This window comes from Leptonychotes weddellii, chromosome 14, assembly GCF_054177405.1.
Source record: "Leptonychotes weddellii isolate Sample4059 chromosome 14, ASM5417740v2, whole genome shotgun sequence".
Lineage (NCBI taxonomy): Eukaryota > Metazoa > Chordata > Mammalia > Carnivora > Phocidae > Leptonychotes > Leptonychotes weddellii.
In genome coordinates this window covers 77,479,992-77,495,660 of record NC_138382.1, presented here as the reverse complement: position 1 = coordinate 77,495,660, position 15,669 = coordinate 77,479,992, and the positions used below count along the sequence as shown (strand labels likewise).

General features: G+C 55.4%; 1 protein-coding gene across 9 annotated transcripts in view; it reads left to right on the top strand.

The window, feature by feature from the left end:
- RALGDS (ral guanine nucleotide dissociation stimulator) overlaps nucleotides 1–8,997 on the top strand; it is a 38,069-nt gene extending 29,072 nt beyond the window's left edge. For all 9 annotated transcript variants that reach the window (XM_081803849.1, XM_081803854.1, XM_081803852.1 and 6 more), the window contains 12 exons: nucleotides 19–234; nucleotides 526–629; nucleotides 1,018–1,102; nucleotides 2,063–2,131; nucleotides 2,578–2,664; nucleotides 3,169–3,201; nucleotides 3,531–3,652; nucleotides 3,815–3,910; nucleotides 4,143–4,344; nucleotides 4,532–4,774; nucleotides 5,916–6,030; nucleotides 7,914–8,997. In XM_081803849.1, the coding sequence (XP_081659975.1) occupies nucleotides 19–234; nucleotides 526–629; nucleotides 1,018–1,102; nucleotides 2,063–2,131; nucleotides 2,578–2,664; nucleotides 3,169–3,201; nucleotides 3,531–3,652; nucleotides 3,815–3,910; nucleotides 4,143–4,344; nucleotides 4,532–4,774; nucleotides 5,916–6,030; nucleotides 7,914–8,089 (1,548 nt within the window). In that variant the 3' untranslated portion in view covers nucleotides 8,090–8,997. The remainder of the gene's footprint in view (nucleotides 1–18; nucleotides 235–525; nucleotides 630–1,017; nucleotides 1,103–2,062; nucleotides 2,132–2,577; nucleotides 2,665–3,168; nucleotides 3,202–3,530; nucleotides 3,653–3,814; nucleotides 3,911–4,142; nucleotides 4,345–4,531; nucleotides 4,775–5,915; nucleotides 6,031–7,913) is intronic.
- The last annotated feature ends 6,672 nt before the right edge of the window (nucleotides 8,998–15,669 follow it).

Genomic DNA, 15,669 nt, shown 5'->3' with positions numbered 1-15,669 from the left:
CGCTCCCCCGACCCCCAGGAGCTGTTCAAGAAGGTCGTGCCCTACCATTGCCTGGGCTGCATCTGGTCCCAGCGGGACAAGAAAGGCAAAGAGCACCTGGCTCCCACCGTCCGTGCCACCGTCACCCAGTTCAACAGCGTGGCCAACTGCGTCATCACCACCTGCCTGGGGGACCGGAGTGTGACGGCCCGGGACAGGGCCAGGGTGGTGGAGCACTGGATCGAGGTGGCCAGGGTACGCCTCTGAGGGGCCCTGGGGAACCCCTGTCTCACTTCATCTGCCCTCGGGGTAGTGATTTGTGGTTCTAGGCCCCGCAGAGACCGCAGGCCCTTCCTTCCCAGGGGAACCTGGCATCCTGCTGCCCGGATGCTCACTCCCCCGGAACTTCCTCCTGTGGGTTGAGCTCAGATCCTCCTCTCGGGAGTGCTGCTTACCCAGGCTCCGCAGGCAGCCGTCTCCCCCAGGACGCGAGGTCCCAGCCACGGGGACTGCAGCCACACCTCAGCCCTTCTGTTCCTCCCCCAGGAGTGCCGCGTCCTCAAGAATTTCTCGTCGCTCTACGCTATCCTGTCAGCCCTGCAGAGTAACTCCATTCACCGGCTGAAGAAGACGTGGGAGGAAGTTTCCAGGTGGGCCGGCCTCTCTTGGCAGGAGCTCCAGGGGGGGACCCGGGACCTTCCAGGAGGCAGCGAATCCTGGGTCAGGCCTGCTGGCGGGGCCTCCGAGGGTCCATTGGCCTTAGGCCAGCAGTTCTGCCTTAGGACTCTAGTTCTGCCTTAGACAGATAGTTTCCCTATCTGTCAGCTACTAGATTGAGCCACCCTGGAGATTTTCCTGTGTTTACTGGGCAGCCACCCACACAGAGCTCCCCTGGGAGCCGCAGAACGCTGAGGGCCCAGCAGGACCCTGTGTGAAAACCACCCATCCGGGCAGTTCAGGGTCTTGGGCTCTAAAATAAAATGGATTAGCACGCACATCCGTGTGTGCCATTCCCAAGTCTGTCCGTCCTTCCCGCAGGGACAGCTTCCGAATCTTTCAGAAGCTGTCGGAGATCTTCTCAGATGAGAACAACTATTCACTGAGCAGAGAGCTGCTCATCAAGGTAAAGCCGGGACAGAGGAGGGAGGTTCTCAGTGAGTTTCTTTGAAAAATTCCAGTCCCATCTTGTCTGGACTCTGGGGAGAGTGGGATCTTTTTGGTCCATGGCCGGTGGGAGGCAGTTTGGGGAACAGGAGGCCCTGGTAATGGGATGGTGTGGGAGCAGCTGGGGCGTTCCAGACGGGATGGCTGAGCTGGCAGGATTAGCAGGTCTCCTGCCTCCTCCAGGCTGGTGGGTGGATGGGGCCGGGGGTGCGGGGCTCCTTCTGTCTGCACTGCAGCTCCAGGGGAGAGCCCCCTGCCTGCCTAGGGACGGGGTACCACAGGGGGAGCCAGAGGCCACATCCCAAAGGGGCTGCCCAGCCTTGGGTCCAAATGAGCAGACCCAGGAGGCGGCTCTGGGTGCACTGGGGGGGTTCCTCGCTCTGCCCGGGGCCAGACGCCACAAATGGATCCCAGGCAGTCTTGTTGGGCTCTCGCCACGGGGCCTCACATTCGCCAGACCACCAGTTAGCGGGAGCAGGTCTCCAGCTGGGAGGGAGGAGCCCACTCTCCTCTGAGTCCTTCTGGGACCTCGGGCAAGTCACTGCCCCTCTCAGAAAATGGAGGAATGATGAGCCCAGGGTCCCTCTGGGCTCATGACGCATGGGGAGGCAGCGAGGTGCAGGGAGAAAGGGAATGTGCGTGAGTTTTGTGCAGAGCCCCCACCCTGGAGTGGGCGAGGGTGACAGGAACAGGCATGGGATGTTGAGTCCCTGGAGACCCCAGGAGGCGGGTGGCGTGCTCACCTGCACTTCCCAGACGAGGAAACAGGCTCAGGGAGGCCAGGCTGTTGGCCCCCATTCCCACGCCCAGGGAGCCCTGGAGCGTTTGTACTGGTGACCAAGGCCCAAGGTCAGGTCTGCTGGAGGGGAAGCTGGGGAGGAGAGGAAGGTCTCACTGACCCTGTCTTCACTGCTGGCAGGAGGGGACTTCCAAGTTTGCCACCCTGGAGATGAACCCCAAGAGAGCTCAGAAGCGGCCAAAGGAGACGGTGAGTGTGCGCGAGGCCTGGGAGAGGCAGGGGACAGGCCTCCCAGTGAGCACAGGGGGGGTCGCCCCCAGCCCTTCCCCGCCCTCCCTGCTGCAGTACCTGACCTGCCACGTAGACCTGAGCTCCTCTGGGCCCGGGCAGGGACGCGGCCTGACCAGCTGCTGTCGTGACGGTGCTGGTTACAGCCACCAGAGCAAGGGCCTGGGAGAGCCAGGCTCGGGGTGGGTTTAGGGGTGGGGAGGGTCCAGGAACCACAGAACTTCGGTGATTTACCAAATACCGGGCCTGGAAGGTGACTGGGGGAGTTCGGAGTCCGTGGCCGCTAGGAGGGAGTCTGGGAGAGACAGCTGAAGGTCCCCGAGCTGCTCTGAGCGGGAGGCTGGGGTGGAGGCTGAGGCTGAGGGGAGCCTTGGTTCTGGCTCATCAGCCCCACCCCCATGCCACAGGGTGTCATCCAGGGCACCGTTCCCTACCTGGGCACGTTCCTCACAGACCTGGTGATGCTGGACACCGCCATGAAAGACTATCTGTATGTGAGTGAGCCCCGGGGGCCCGGCCGGGGTGGGAGCGGGGTTGGGGTCCTGGAGCCCCGGAGGAAGACGCCCCTCACTGAGCCCTGAGGCCAGGGCACCTGCCCATCTCACCAGGGAGTAAAGAGCTAGGTGCCCAGCTGGTGAGGCCTAGAGCCGCGGGAGGCTTTGGCCCAGCGGCACGCAGCCCTCCCTCAGGCAGCGGCCATGGGCAGAGAGGGGCCGGCCCTCCAAGGTCAGGTGCGGGGTGGCCAGGCTGGGCCTTCCTGCCCCAGGCCTCAGGCTCTCCTTCTGTCCCCAGAGGGTTGGGCAAGAAGTTCCTTGAGGCTCTGCCAGCCCCCCACCCCTGCCCAGCAGCTCCCAGATCCTAGGACCCACCCAAAGCCCGGGTGCGTGCGCCCGCCTGCCCCCTGGTGTGTGCTGTTGGGAGTGCAGCCTGAGAGGGCCTGAGGGGCGGTCATGGGCAGGGGGACACTATCTAATGGTGGCTGGCCGTTTGCCTTCCAGGGGAGACTGATCAACTTCGAGAAGAGGAGGAAGGTGAGCCACTGCAGTCCGTACGTGTTGGCGGGGGGTGTGGAAATCAGAGAGCCATCCGGATAGACCTCTTGGCTGCATCCCGCTTCCTGTTACATTCATGGGGAGAGTCGGATACACAGAGGAGGGGGGACCTCTCCTGCTGGAGGTTGGGTGCAGGAGACCAGAATCAGGGACGACTTCCTGGGAGGGGCTGTTTGGACCCAGCTCCGAGAAGGGGTGGGCCTGGGCAGGAGTAGAGAGTAGGAGGGGACCCAGAGACCCTGGGCCCTGGGGCCACGCCCAGCACCCCATCCATGCCAGCACCGTCCTGCCCTTCCCTCTGGCCCCAGGAATTCGAAGTGATCGCCCAGATCAAGCTGCTCCAGTCAGCATGCAACAATTACAGCATCGCACCCGAGGAGCACTTTGGGGCCTGGTTCCGGGCCATGGAGCGGCTCAGCGAGACGGAGAGGTGTGCCTGCGCAGGAATTGGGCGCAGCTTGGGCGGGCTGTGCTGTGGGATCTTGGTCAGCACTGGACTGACTCTGGGCATCTGGACCCACGCTGCCAGGCAGACTGCGGGAGGGAAACCGGGTGTGCACCCCCTTAGCCTCACAGCACCTCTGTCCCGTAGCTACAACCTATCGTGCGAGCTGGAGCCCCCCTCCGAGTCGGCCAGCAACACCCTCAAGGCCAAGAAGAACACGGCCATTGTCAAGCGCTGGAGCGAGTGAGTGCCCGGGCTGGCAGGATGGGCTCCCTCCCGGCTTCGGGAAGCCTCGGGCTGGGTGTGTCTCTGTGAAATAGGGTGATCCTAAATCGATCGCTCCCGAAGCAGGGACAAATGTGGGACTGGTGATCGACCGCGCACTTGGCACAGAGCCTGGAATGTGGAGTGGAGGGGGCAGGGGTGGGATGTGTCCCCGGGGAGGCCCCCCAGATGAGCTGATCCTTCCATGCAGCCGCCAGGTCCCCAGCACGGAGCTCAGTACGAGCGGCAGCTCCCACTCCAAGTCCTGTGACCAGCTCAGGTGCGGTCCCTACCTCAGCAGCGGGGACATCGCCGACGCCCTCAGCGTCCACTCAGCCGGCTCGTCCAGCTCCGACGTGGAGGAGATCAACATGAGCTTTGTCCCGGAGTCCCCCGACGGTCAGGAAAAAAAGGTGACTGCCACACCCCTTCTCCCCAATGGCCCTTCCCCGGGCCCAGGTCCCCAGTCCCCCCCGCAAGTGGCCAGGAAGCCCTAGCTCGTACACAGAACTCCTCGGACGCCCCCCGACCCCGGTGCCGGGCACTGGCCTGGGCGCCCTGCAGGATCCAGGGCTCCTGATGATCGTGCCATCCTCGCAGTTCTGGGAGTCGACCTCCCAGTCGTCCCCGGAGACCTCCGGCATCAGCTCGGCCTCCAGCAGCACCTCCTCCTCCTCAGCCTCCACCACGCCCGTGGCCGCCACACGCACCCACAAGCGCTCCGTCTCTGGGGTCTGCAGCTACAGCTGCTCGCGGCCGCTGTACAACCAGCAGGTGGGCGACCGCTGCATCGTCCGCGTCAGCCTGGACGTGGACAACGGCAACATGTACAAAAGCATCCTGGTGAGCCGCCGTCCCGTGCCCGCTGTCCTCGGGCTAACCTGCCAGGGGGTCGGGAGGGACAGACGGTCAGCGGGTACAATTGAGAAGCTTCCCTGCAGACCGAAGGCCAGGGAGGGCTTGACAGAGGAGGCGCCTGAGGGGAGGCAGGGAGGCGGGGAGGCCCGGCAGTTGGAGGAGCAACAAGAGGCCTGAGATCAGGGGCTCAGGGTCTCGTTCTGGATCTCCTCGGAGGAAGACAGAAGCTGCCAGTGGTTGGAGCAGAGGGCGGGCAGCGGTGACTTCTCCACGGGGCGGGGCTGGGGCCAGGAGGCGCAGGGAAGCCGGTGAGGAGGCAGTGACCACGCCAGGCGGGGGGCCGTGGAGGTGGCCAGCAGTGTCAGACCATGGATGTCGTTCAGGGTGAGATCAAGCCAAGGGGATTTGTCTCCAGACACTGTGTGTCTGGGGGGTTGGGGGGGACTCACGTTCCAGAACTCACGCTGCAGAGGAGCCATTTGTACTCCCCGAAGGCCCCCCATCCGCTCTCACTGGGTCTGGGGCCCCGTGACATACTGCCCTGTGCTGAGCGTCCTTCCCACCAGGAACTAGCTTGACTGTCATTAACAGTCACCTATATGATCCCATGTCCAGGGCTTGTCTGCACTGTGGCCTCTGGTGTTGAGGCAAGAGGGGTCGGCCTGTGCTGACCACCACTGCAGCCCCCAGCCAATGCAGGCCTGGCACAGAGGCGGCCCCTGGGCGTCTGGCCAGCTCCTCTCTTCCCTCCAAGGCTGGGACTAGACGCTGTCTCTTCCCTGGGTTCACTGATCCCATTGTCCTGCAGGGGTAGGATCAAGGGGAGCAGCCCCCAGGAGCGGGCAGGTTTCCGAGGTGGCATGGGAGGAGATGGCAGGCTTGTAGGAGAATTGGGGGGGCAGGAACAATTGGGAAAAGCCCCCCATCACTGCATGGAGGGCTCCCAGGGCAGGACGAGGTGGAGAGGCCCCACACAGACCCAGCACCCAGGCCCAGCACCCAGCCAGAAGCTGAGCTTTTGTGTGCAGCGTGAAGCAACTCCAAGGGTCTCTGGGGCTGCGCTCCGGGGGGAGAGGGGGCTTCTCCAGGCCCCTCGCCCTGATGGTCTGCCCCTTCCCCGATCTAGGTAACCAGCCAAGATAAGGCTCCAGCCGTAATCCGCAAGGCCATGGACAAACACAACCTGGATGAGGATGAGCCAGATGACTATGAGCTAGTGCAGGTTATTTCAGACGATCGAAGTAAGTCAGGGACCAGGTGGGCGGGCTATGGGGAAGCAGCACCACACCCCAGCCCCAGGCCCACACCCAGCCCCAGGCCCAGGGCCTGCGTTCCCAAAACACAGGGCTGGGGCGGTGGGGGTGGGCGGCCTTGCGCAGATGCTGCCCGGCCCTGGGGCAGCCTCCTCACTGGCCCCTGGCATGTGCGGGCCCTTGGCTGGATGTGAACAGGCTGTGGGAGACCTAGGTCAAAGCTAGCAGCACCGGGCGCCTGGGTGGCTCAGTTGGTTGAGCGACTGCCTTCGGCTCAGGTCATGATCCCGGAGTCCCGGGATCGAGTCCCGCGTCGGGCTCCCTGCTTGGCGGGGAGTCTGCTGCTCCCTCTGACCCTTCCCCCTCTTGCGCTCTCTCTCTCGCTCTCTCTCTCACTCTCTCTCTCTCTAATAAATAAATTAAAAAAAAAAAAAAGCTAGCAGCACCAAGGAGTGAAGGGAAAAGGCTTTTCTTCTGGGGCCAGGGAGCCAGATGGCCCAGCCGAGGGGCCGTTCACAGGGGCACCCTAGCTGAGATGGGAAATGTGTGCTTCAGAAAGAATCGTGCCTGCCGTGGACCTGAGCCTCAAATATGTTAAAATCCACTCACATGTGACGTCTTTGTCAGCTGGGGCTGCCGTAACACACCACCGCGGGCTGGGGGGCTGATAGACGACTCAGATTTATCGCTCACAGTTCTGGAGGCTGCAAGTGCACGATGAGGGTGCTGGCTCGGTCAGGTTCCAGTGAGGGCCCTCCTCCAGGTGGCAGACAGCTGCCTTCTCCTTGTGCCCTCATGTGGTGGAAGGGGCGAGGGGCTTCTTTTATAAAGTGGCAGTCCCATTCCTGAGGCTCCACTCCCACAGCCTTATCACGGCCCAAGGCCCCATCACTTTGGGCATGCGGATTCCCACACGAATTTTGGGGGACACGAACATTCAGACCATTGCAGACACTAAGCACAGGCTATGAGGGGCCCAGCTTGGTGCGTGGGAGCTGGGAAAGCGACAGAACCCAGAGCTGGCGTTCTCCGGGAGCCGGAAAGCAGGGTCAGAAAGCTCGGGCACGGCCCTTACCTCGTCGTCTGCCAATTCCTCATCCCCACAAGAGAGATAAGGAACTAAGGGCTAATCCATACATACATCTAGAGACGTGGGGCTCTGTTCCTTCCCATGAGCTGCCAGGCGTTAACCCAGACAATTCATGGTGACCACCAGCATCCCCAGAAGTTGTTTCCTGAGCTCTCTCTCTCACCTTCTTGCACCGTTTTGTTGGGGGGGGGGTGGGGAGACAGGGCAGGTGCAACCCCCATCTTACAGGACAGGAGGACTGAGGCTGAGGGCAGGGTAGGGAAGGTGAGGCAGGGGCAGGAAGCTCAGTGGGTCTAGACTGTAGCAGGTTCCTGTCCACAGCAGATGGGGGAGAGGAGCCACCCAGGGCGGGGCATGGATTCCCCCCTGGAACCTGGCACAGAAGCCCTGGGGCAAGGCCTGCCCTTTGCTAGGCCCCCAACCTTGGTCCTGAGTAGGGCAGGACTTAAGGGAAGTGTTCTGGAGTCTAGAAAGCTTCTTCCAGCTTGAGATCATGGTCAGTGAAGGCAGCAAGAGAGGGATGGATGGCCCTTTGCCAACTCCGGACTGAGGTGGGGATCTCTGGAGTCAGAGTCTCTTTAAACAAGGGTCATTGGATTTCCTGAGCGCCCAGCGGTCTCCTCGGCAGGTGTCATTCAGAGGGGTCATCGGTATTCCTGAGGTTGGATTGGGGGTCTCAGGTCTTCGGCTCAGGCCTGCCCTAGGGGGGCCCTCAAGTGGTGGGTGTTCTGGGAGGCCCCTGTAAGCATCGCTGACCCTCTCTCCGCCCCTCTCCCACCAGAGCTGAAGATCCCTGACAACGCCAACGTGTTCTACGCCATGAACTCAACTGCCAACTATGACTTTGTCCTAAAGAAACGGACCTTCACAAAAGGGGCAAAGGTCAGGCATGGCGCCAGCTCAACTCTTCCTCGCATGAAGCAGAAGGGACTCAAGATTGCTAAGGGCATCTTCTGATTAGTCCCTAGCACTGGCCGGCCACAGAACCGGTCTGTCAGGGGCTGGCTGGCGGGATAACCAAGCACTTAGAGACTCCAGTGGCCCAGGCCAGGCGGGCACCGTTTGCCTGACCTGCCAGCTCAGGCCACCCCCAGACTCCAGTTTCACCCTAAACCTCTCCTACTGCCGGGATTGACGCCTACTGTTTGCTAGGCTGACCTGGCCTCCCGTGGACCACTCGCTGCCTTAGGTGCCTTCCACTCTCTGGAACCAGAGGACTAGCTGACTTCTGCCAAGGAGCGCTGCCAATGGGCATGGAGCCCTGCATGCCGCTGGGCACTGCCCTCTGTGCACTTCCCTCATGCCTGCTCAGGTGTGGGTCACTGCCACCTGTGCCCATGGGCACCCCAGGGCACCCACTCATCCACTGGGTCTGACCACTGCACTTCTCTCCTCATGCCCACGGGCATCGGCCTGTGCCCTTCTCGGGTCCTGGGCCCTCTTTCCACCATGCTAGCCTTTCCCAGGCTGCACCAAAGATTCCACCATCAGGGCCAACAGAGCAAGGGAGTCTCACCCCTCCCCCGTCCAACCCCCCCCCCCCCAGGAGAGGAGGAGGGGGACCCTTTTCACAGATCACACTCTTCACCCGGTGAGTGAGGAAGGTCTCAGCGGAGCCCCTTTGCCACTGAATCTCATGACACTGCAAGTACCATTCACCACTGCGCCCTGGGCTTCACGAGACCACACGAGATGGGGGTTAGTGGGAAAGGAGAATTGGGGGAGAGGGGAGGGGTGTTGAATATTTGTATAAAAGGCAAAAACAAAACAAAAAAAGTTTACCAGTTGGGGAGGGGCAATATTTATTTGTTGTAAATAGCAAATGCTAGACTTGAATATTATATTAAAATCCAGTTTCTACTATAGCTTGGGAGTTGTGGTTTGGTTCTTTCACTTCCTGTGCTATTTAAATGAGATGCAGATTCTCACTTTCCGGGTTCAAATAGGAAATCTTGCATTGTTACTGGTTTATTTGTACACAGGAGAAGTGAGAAGAGCTGGCCACCCTTCCCTGGCTCACTTAAGGAAACACGCAAGCCTATCTTTCACAGAGCAGATGCTTGCCTCAGTGTCATTTAACTGGGCACTGAGCTGGCTCAGCCCCCCAGCACCCCTGGGATTTGAGGTTGGAGATGCTTTCACAGGGCATAGCAGCAAGCCCTGAAACTTGGGTCTTTAAAAATAACATTTGTGGGCGCCTGGGTGGCTCAGATGGTTAAGCGTCTGCCTTCGGCTCAGGTCATGATCCCAGGGTCCTGGGATCGAGTCCCGCATCAGGCTCCCTGCTAGGCGGGGAGCCTGCTTCTCCCTCTGCCTCTGCCTCTCTCTCTCTCTCTCTCTGACTTTCATGAATAAATAAATAAAACAAAAAAAATTAAAAAAAATTAAAAAAATAAAAAATAAAAATAAAAATAACATTTGTGGGGTACCTGGGTGGCTCAGTCAGTTAAGCATCTGCCTTTGGCTCAGGTCATGATCTCAGGGTCCTGGTCAGCGGGGAGTCTGCTTCTCCCTCTCCCTCTGCCCCTCCCCACTGCCCGTGCTCTCTCTCTCTCATAAATAAAATGTTTTAAAAATAAAAACATTGGTGAGGGAAAATTATGGAATAAGAAGTTCCAGGGTCAGTCTCTCCATGGAGACCATTAGGCTAGGGGGAGAAAATGATCAGAATGAACCATCTGGGGACTCTGGAACCTCATCCAACACAACAGCCAGGGAAGTGCTTGATGACAAACAGAGCTGTGGGACTTCAGCAGTTAAGGGGATCTCTGCCAGGCCTCAACCTGACCAAGGCAGCAGGACAGAAGCTTCTGTCCGTGAACAACAAGGAATATGCAGAACAATATAGTTTGGAAAAGTCACTATAGAAACAAGACTGCAGTTCTCAAATGACGGAAGTAAGCCCAGAGGAGGGGGAGAATCTGGTTTCCAGAGTTACTACATTGTCATCCTCCACATCCAGTTCCTAACAAATTACAAATCATACAGAGAAATAGGAAAACAGTGCTGGTATGTCGGAAAAAAGAATTTGACAAACTCCCTGAGAAAGTCCAGGCGTTGAAGTTACTAGTCAAAGACATTAAGTTGACTGTCTTAAATATGCTCAGTGAGCTAAAGGAAACCACAGACAGCAAAAAATGCCTAAAGGAACACAAGAGAACAATGTAAGAACAAACAGGAAATGTAATAAAGAGAAATTATGAAAGGAACCACATAGAAACTTTGGTGCTGAAAATACAACAATTGAAATGAAAAAACTCACCAGAGGGGTTCAATGGCAGATTTGCACAGGCAGAAGAGAGAATTGGTGAACTTGAAGATAAAACCATTGACATTATTCTCCCTGAAGAGCAGAAAGGAAAAAAGAACGTAGAAAAATGAACAGTCCCCTCCAGGAGTTGGTGACATCATCAAATATTAACAGCATCTACATACTGAGAATCCCAGAAAAGAGGAGCAGAGAGATTATTTGAAATAATGATGGCTAAATATTTCCCAGATTTGATGAAAGACATAAATCTACACATCAAGAAGCTCAGTGGACTCTAAGCAAGATAAACTCAAGGAGATCCAACCGAGATATAATATATGTAATCAAATTGTTGAAAGACTAAGAGAAAATCTTGAAAGCACCAAGAAAGAAACGGTCATGTACAAGGGGTCCTCAATAAGATCAAAAGAAACCATGGCAGCCAGAAGGCAGTGGATGACCTATCTATATTTAAAGTACTGAAAGGAAAAGGAAATCTATATCCAGCAAACTATCCGTTCAGGGTGAAGGGAAATGAGGACATTCCCAGATAAAGGAAGTTAAAGGATTTTGTTATCAGTAGACCTGCCTAAAAGAAACCCTACAAGCTAACCCTTCAGGCTGAATGAAAAAACACTAGACAGTAACTCAAAACCATATGAAAAATAAAGAGCACTAGTAGAGGTAAGTAACAGATCATTATAAAAGCCTGTATCATTTCACTTTAGGTTTGTAAAGCCTTCTTTTTTTCTGTATAATGTATAAAGCAAATTTATAAAACAGTGTAAATCTGTGTTAATGGGAACAGAATACATGAAGATATAATCTGTGACAGTAACAACAAAAAGTGGGGTTGGGAATTTATAAGAGCTGAGTGTATACCACTGAATGAAGTTGGTATTTCAAACTAGGTTGCTCTCAGTTTGAGACGTTAATTGCAACCCCAAAGGTAACCAATAAGAAAATCTTTTTTTAGAAATAGATACAAAAGGGAAGAAGGGACTCAAAAAGGGTGCACTTTATATAAAAATAATCAACTAAATCCATAAAAAACAGTAATGGAGGAATTGAACAAAAAGCATATAGGACATACAGAAAACAAATAGCTAATAGAAGAAGGAAGTCATCAGTAATTAAATATAAATGGGTTAAACTCTCCACATAAAAGGCAGAGTTTGGCAAAATGGGTTAAAAAAAACCACTCCACCAATATGTTGTATTCAAAGAGACTCACTTTGAAAGAAATCTACAAAAAGTTTAAAAGTAAAAGGGTGGGGAAAGATATTCCACAAAAACAGTAAACAGCTGGGTGGCTATATTATTATCTGACAAAATTGATTTTAAGTCAAAAAGGTAACGAGACAAGGTCAGTAACACCAATAAAAATTTCCATTCATCAGGAAAAAATAACAATTGTAAACCTCCATCCCTAAAGCAAAAATTGACATGTTTGAAGTGAGTCGGAGACTTGACTACCTCACTTCCAATAATGGCTAGAAGAATTTAGGTGACAGGAAGATGACTATGGACAGAGGATTTGAACCACACTCTGTGAGACCTAGCAGACAGACACAGAACGCTTCCCAACAGCAGCAGGGCACACGTGCTTCTCAAGTGCACGTGGAACATCCTCCAGGACACACCATCTGTGAGGCCACAAAACAAGTCCTAATAAATTTTAAAGGATGAAATCATATGAAGTATCTTTTCCAATCAGGTGGAGTAGAAGCAGAAGGCAACAGCGGAAGGAACACGGTAATACTCAGAATTATGTGGAAATCAAGCAACCCATGGGTCAAAGAAGGAATCACAAGGGATGTCAGAAAATGCCTTGAGACAAGTGGAAACAAAAACACAATGCACCGTAAGTTATGGGACATAGTAGAAGCAGTGCTAACAGCAGAATTTCTAGCTGCCAATGCAGACATTACAGAAGAAGAGAAATTTCAAATCAGTAACCTAACGATACACTTGAAGGAGCTAGAAAAAGAACAACCAAAGCTGACAAACCTTTTAGCGACACTGACCAAGGGAAAAAAAAGAGATACTAAAATCTGCAATGAAAGTGGGAACATTACTACCAACTGCACAGCAACAAAAAGGATTGTAAGGAAGTGCTATGAATAACTGTGTGACAGAGACACACACCGGAATATGATCCAGCCGTCGAAAGGGATGGAGTTCTGATACGTGCCACAACATGGACGGACCTTGAAAACACTGTGATCCCACTTGAGGTATATCTAGAAATATCTAGAACAGGGAAACTGATCAGGGACAGAAAGTAGAAGAGATGACCAGGTGGGGGACAGGAGAAGGGAGACTGGGGTGTTATTGATTAATGGGTACAAAGTTTCTGTTGGGGGTGATGAAAAAGTTTTGGAACTTGATATGGTGATGTTTGCACAACAGTGTGAACGGCACCAATGTCACTGAATCGTACCTTAGAAGTGGTTAAATTGGCATATTTTATGTTGTATATATTTTGTGCTGGTTTTTAAACAATAACATTTGCATTTCCTGACCCAGTATGGTGGCTGCCTTTCTACAGCTTTGGAGGAAGAGGGAAGATTTTCTGCTTGTTTTATTGGGGTTTCTGTTGACCACCCATTAGGAACTTACAGGTTTCAGGGTTAAATTTGATTTCCATCAGCGTTTAGTGGTGGGGGTGGGATTGTAAACAGATCAAAACGTGCAACGTGGGTGGGAAAAGTCCAGGGGGAGGTTATTAGCCACTGGACTATGGCCGGGCAGGACTTGGCATCCTCAGTTCTCTCCAGGGGCCCATGGTCCCCTCTTTACCTGGACTGGAATCCTCCCGGCAACCTCACCATTGTCCTTAAACCTTCTTCTCCTGCTTGCTTTGAATTCAGGGGAAAGATCTGTAAAGCAGCCTTAAGGCTTCAGCTGAGCCTTATTCCATAAGCATATCTGCTACCTATGAACGAGGATTTCCAGCCTCCTTGCAACTCCACATATAATTGATTTTGCCCAGAAACACACCAGAAGCCCCCACCCTGCCCACCTCTCTCGGCCAGACACATGGGGGCCACTCATCCTGGCTGGGGTCAGACGAATCCCTGCTGAATGCTGCTTTGTGAGGATATGGGTGCTGGGTCCTGCCCATGAAAGACCACCCCACTCCCCCTTCACTGGCCAAGATGAATTCCTGGACCATGTGGTTCTGAAGTCCACTGCATCGGGCAATCACCAGCTTATGGCCGCAGTCCTGTTGGTACCGACTTGTCCTAAAAGCTAGGCCAGAGCCCTTAGAGCTTGCAGCCCCCTGGGATGGCTGTGTTCTTTGTCCAGGTCTGTGATTTGGTTATGTCATGGAGGAGGTGGGTGGTTCGAACCTTTCCTGCAAGGTGGGTTGAAAGATGAGGCATGGGAAGGAGGGGGAGGAATCCCAAGACTGCCCACCCAAGGGCACAGCCTCACCAAGGAAATAGGCGTGTCACCAGGGTGGTAAACAGGTGATGTCCTCAGCTTCCCCAAGTGTCCTCCTTGGGCTTCACCATTGAAGGTTAACATAAAGGGTTAACTCCTGGTCCAGCAGGGAGTCTCTAGGACCCTGGACAGCTACCAGTCAGCCCCTCCGTAATTAGAGTTGACCCTTGAGCGAACAACACCGGTTTGAACTGTGTGGGCCCCCTTCACACGGGTTTTTCTCCCTACGGTCCAGGACTGTAAATGTATTTTCTCTCCCTTAGGAGTTTCTTAACATTTTCTTTTCTCTTGCTTACTTATTGTAAGAAGATAATTTATAATACATACACAAAATACGTGTTAATCATGTATGCTATCGATAAGGCTTCTGGTCAACAGTAAGGCTGTTAGATGCTAAGTTTTGGGGGGTCAAAAGTTATGGATTTTTGACTGTGTGGAGGTTTGGCACCCCTAACCCCCATGTTGTTCAGGGATCAGCTGTATTTTCAACTTCAGCCTCTGGCTACAGGCTATAAAGGCAAAAGCCCGATGAATTGTGGGATGACTCAACAGCAGCAGGTGTCCCCCAGACATACAGCAAGGCTGGCCTCCGCCAGAGAGACCTTCTCCGAGCAGCCCGGGGGCTGGGCACACACCTGGATCCCGATGCCCCAGCCATTCTGACGTGGCCAAGCCCTCCAGGGATGCGATTTTCTGAATGACAGGCAGGCACGACTGTGTTTTCCCCCAACAAGGGCTAGAAGTGCCCAATCACAGGGCTGGTCGAAGGCACTGGGGTCCGAGAGGTTTCTCCCGCCGTGCCTCCTGAGAGCAGACAGAAACACTTAGAGAAGTCGTGTGTGTACTAACGTGGCAGAGGAGGGACACACTGTTGCATCCTTGTGCTTCCACTGGCCAAGAGCAGGGACAGTCACCGGGAGAGGCCCACACTGCCACGAGGGTCCATCCCCACAGTCTGTGACAAGTTCTCTCTTCACACCCGAGAGCCTTTGACCAAGCCAGGAAACCCAGGGTAGCCACCGTGGTCACAGGCCAACCCGAGCGCACCCTGCTTATTGGGGGGACGGGTTTGCCCCGTGTAGCTCTGCTGCGTGGGGCTGTAGGACTCGGCTCCCCAGACCTCAGTCTTCCATCTGTGGCCAGAGAGGGAAAGCGTGCTGGCTGCCTCCTGGGCGCTGCTGTCCCCAGCCCCACCCCCACCAGGCAGAGCCACTCAGGACTCCAGAACCTTCTCTCCTTTGAGCCCTCAGCACCGCCCCACTGAGATGAAAGAATGAGTGAGGGGTGGGGAAGACGCCCCCCACCCCCCAGCATCGTTTCGAGCACTAGCTTTGGAGTTTCATGACCTGGGGCATGTGACCCCCCCTCTCAGTGCCCACCCGCTGTGGCCATGGTGACATCAAGCTGCCTAAGCACTCGGCATGATGTCCGATGCCCAGACTCCCAGATGTGGGAATGGCCCTGACTCTGACCTCCGCCTCCAGCCCCTCAACTCTGCCAGAGCCACCCAATGCCCAGCCCTCCTGCACCTTGTGCTTCTCACCTTCCAGTGTGATGCTCTGTTCTCTCTTCAACACGCATCCAGCTCGAAGCTGAGTCCATTTCTCCTCCCAGGCCAGGTGCCCAGACCGCAGTTAGAACACAGAGGTCGCTGCCCACACCCCAGAGGACTTGGTGCGGCTGGGCTCCACTGGTCCAGGGGAGGCCACAGCCCGCAGAGCCCAGCTCCTCTCTCACCTGTGGCCACCGCCTGCCCTGCCCCCTGGGAACCAGCAGCCCAGGGCGGAGGGACCGCACCTGAAGCCCAGTCCTGCTCTGACACTTCACTTCTTCAAAC